Source organism: Macrobrachium nipponense, chromosome 22 (assembly GCF_015104395.2).
Source record: "Macrobrachium nipponense isolate FS-2020 chromosome 22, ASM1510439v2, whole genome shotgun sequence".
Classification (NCBI taxonomy): Eukaryota; Metazoa; Arthropoda; class Malacostraca; order Decapoda; family Palaemonidae; genus Macrobrachium; species Macrobrachium nipponense.
In genome coordinates, this window is record NC_087213.1 from 60,039,153 (window position 1) to 60,043,129 (window position 3,977).

The 3,977-nt window shown below is 39.7% G+C and overlaps 1 protein-coding gene across 1 annotated transcript; it reads right to left on the reverse strand.

Annotated features, from left to right (window-relative positions):
* Positions 1 to 516: 516 nt before the first annotated feature.
* LOC135198285 (uncharacterized) lies at positions 517 to 1,812 on the reverse strand. Its single transcript, XM_064225856.1, has 3 exons — positions 1,780 to 1,812; positions 882 to 1,688; positions 517 to 558 (listed from the first exon to the last, which is right to left on the reverse strand). The coding sequence occupies exons 1-3, from the start codon at positions 1,810 to 1,812 to the stop codon at positions 517 to 519; spliced, it is 882 nt and encodes a 293-aa protein (XP_064081926.1).
* Between the last annotated feature and the right edge of the window lie 2,165 nt (positions 1,813 to 3,977).

Genomic DNA, 3,977 nt, shown 5'->3' on the forward strand with positions numbered 1-3,977 from the left:
CCTGTTGGTGGCCTGTGTTGTTACCAGACGTACGATCGTGGCTAACTTTAACCTTAAATAAAATAAAAACTACTGAGTCTAGAGGGCTGCAATTTGGTAGGTGTGATGATTGGAGGGTGGATGCTCAACATACCAATTTGCAGCCCTCCAGCCTCAGTAGCTTTTAAGATGTAAGGGCATACGGACAAACAAAAAGCCATAGTATCACCATTTAGAAGTGGACTTGAGCTAAGATGAAGTCTATTATTATTATAATTATTATTTTTGTTGTTTCACCTGCATGACTATTATCATTATCATTATCATTATTATTATTATCATTTTGTTATTTCACCAACATGACTATTATTATTATTATTATTATTATTATTATTATTATTATTATTCAGACTATATCTCTTCATTACTACTACTACTACTACTACTACTACTACTACTACTACTACTACTACTACTACTACTACTACTACATTTGTTGCTTTAACTACATGACTATTATTTTTATTACTATTCAGACTATATCTCTTCATTACTACTACTTGTTTGATCTCTTGTAGGCTGGCAAAGAAACAAGAGCAAAAATATGTGTCTTTAATAAGAGATTACTGTACAAACTGACGGCTAAACAAGAGACTAACAATATTCGTTACATACATATAAAGAAATGTATTTACAGAGCTCTCGCTTGTTTATTTACATTCGAAACCAATTACCATTACAATATAATTACCGAACAACCCATCACATAACTAGTAAACAAATGAATATGGACATTTGGAGGTATATCACACACCTCCCCCTAAGACGTCTAGGGTGATAATATTATAATCCCTGGCGTCTGAAAATCCTTCTTATTCATATGTATTTTTCTTCCATTTTACTTGTAGACGATCAGGTTCTTTCCTATGCCGCAAACTACGACGTGGAGCTGGTGTAGGTTCGATTGATTTGCTAATAACCTCAGCAGTAGAATTATCTTGTGACTTCTCCACATCCTTTGGTTTACTGGGAGTATTAGTTGCATCAAGGCTTGATCCATATATTGGTAAAAAAGATCGATGTGGTCTCAGGAACTTTCGGTTTCTCCACAAAATGCTCCCACTGCCCATCTTTATGAGATAATCTCGCCTGGATCCAATGCCGACAACAACACCTGGGTGATTCCAAAGTCCTGTGGTGTGATCTTGAACATTAACATAACTACCCATTTTCAAATGAGAAAGGGGTCTGGCAGTACTGTCGTATCGTTGCTTCGCCTGAATTCGCAAATACATCACATTCCTCTGCTTTCTTTTGCCACTCTTTGGCAAATGAGCGACGATGTGTTGGAATAAAAGCCCTGAGGGGATGACCAAATAAAACTTGAGCTGGTGATCTGCCATCAGCACGAGGTGTATTCCTAAGCTCCAACATTCCACGGGCGAATTCATCCGCATCTGCAGGTTCCCATTCTTAGCAGTAGTCATAATCAGCTTCTTGATAATTTTCACTGATGCTTCTGCATATCCATTTGCCTTCGGATGATATGGCGAAGTAATGCGATGTTCTACTCCCCAGTGAGATAAAAAGCGTCTTAAAGCTGATGAAGTAAACTGTGGTCTTCCATCAGTTTTCAACAAAACAGGAACACCAGTATCTGAAAATATAGCCCTCAGTGACCGTATTAGATTGGCTGCAGAAGCTATGCCCTGACACGAAGATACACAAGGCCATCCAGACAACCTGTCAATATAAACAAGATAAGTACGACCCCCGCAGATACGGATTCAAAAACTCTACTTGATAGATCTTCTTCTTGCCATAGAGGTTCATTCCTTTGATTTGGTAGAAGAGGACGGCATTTGATACAAGAAGAAACCATGTTCTCAATATCTCTATCAATTTTAGCTCAGTAAACAGTCTGTCGCGTCCTCCTTTTTGTGCCGTCTATTCCTTGATGACCATCATGAAGACATTCAAGAGTTTCCCGTCAAGACTCTTGGATATAAGAAGTCTTGCTCCATAAACATTTAGGTCATCATCTACAGCAAGCATATCACGTATATTCCAGAAAGCCCTGAGTTCTACTTCCAAATTATGGCAGTGTTCAGGAAAACCTTTCATTATAATTTCCCGAAGTGCATTGTATTCTGCATCCTGTTCAGCAGCAACACGTACCTTTTCTAGCGTTTTGTCCTTTAGAGGTGTCAGAAGTCCACCATCTTCATGCATGTCAAGGGCATTCACCATTGCAACATGCAAAGGATCAGTGGATCCATCCTCATTCAAGCAATTTTCTTCCGTAGGATCCTGAACTGGTGCACGCGATGAAGCATCTGGAATACAATGAATACTTCCCTTCTGCCAGTGGACAGTAAAACTGAAATTACTTGGCTTCAATTTCACCAAGTGACTTACTGTTAAGAATTGGTATCAATGGTCTATGATCTACCACAACATCAAAATGAGGTAATCCAGCCAAGTAAGTATGACATTTCTTTATTGACCCTAATACAGCTGTCATTTCCAGTTCTATCACAGAATATCTTGTTTCAACATCTGAAAGGAATCTTGAGCAACATTGTGTTAGTTTCCAGTCCGTTCCATGCTTTTGAAGTAAAACAAATCCCAGACCATGCAGTCGTGATGCATCTGTCTGCAACATGGTTGGCAAAGTTGCATCAAAATGTGCTAGTACAGGGGGTGCAGTAAGTGCTTCCTTTACTCTCATAAAAGACAAATCATGCTGTGTTGTCCAACACCATTCATTACGCTGCCTCAGTAAATCTCAGAGTGGTTGTGCTTCATGTGCAATTACTGAAGAAAAACTTCCCAGCTGATTAACAAGTCCCATAAAAGATCGAAGATCTGTTATATTTTGTGGTACAGGAAAGTCTGCAATAGCCAAAACTTTGCGCGAACCAACTGTGTAGCCATGGCTCGAGATTTTATACCCACAAAAATCAACAACGCGTTTTGCAAAGCAAATTTTCTGAGGATTAAGACTTTTCCCATACTCATCACATCTTTGCAAGATAGAAATAATATGGGCTAGTTGATCCTTATAAGAATAATCGTATGCAAGAACATCATCAACTATCTTTACAGTTTGTGGTATATCACCAAGAGCTTGGTCTCCTCTTCGATTATATTCATCTCCTGAAGAAATATGTCCCATTACCGCTCGCTTGAATTTATAGCGACCCCATGGGGTAATGAAGCATGTGAGATCCTGGTCTTCTTCCGCAATCTTGACTTGGAAATATCCCATTTTTGCATCTAGTGTAGAGAACCACCTTGCCCCAGTGCTAATCGAAGCTACTGCATCATGTGGTGATCGTACAGGATAAGCGTGTCTACATACATACTTATTAAGCTTAGTCAGATCAACACACAATCTTACTCCATCTGGCCTCTTAGCAACAGGCACTATGGGATGACACCATTCTGTTGGATGCTCAACCTTACAGATAATATCTTTCTCCAAAAGTTCATCAAGCTGATCCTTTATTTCCGACCTCCAGCTGTAAGGTATAGTGCGCGGGGCTGTCACAGCAAATGGTCTCACATTCTCAGACAACTTTATATGCATGGGACCTCCATGCATCTCCCTCAGTGTTTTTGTGGCACCAAATACCCGAGGAAATGCTGATACCAAAGCTGCAGCATGCTCTGCCCTTTCTTCTTCAGTTGGATCACGTTCATAAGGCCACCTTGGAAGTGCAACAGGGGAATGAACTACATTACAAGTAGTGTCTTTTTTCTCTTTGTAGTCCTTTGAGCGCTTCTCTTCATCTAGATCTCCAGACAGTCGTACGGGAAGAGAATTAATTTGAACAGGAAAATCTTCCGCTAGAATTCCCAAAGCAATAGAATCAAACCAGCTTAATAAAGCTCCCTTTACTTCTTTCACCACAGTTATTTCAGTTTGAGTTTGTCGATCACCAAGCGAAAGGTGCGAAGTAAAAGCTCCCACACAGTTAAGGGTCTGATAACCA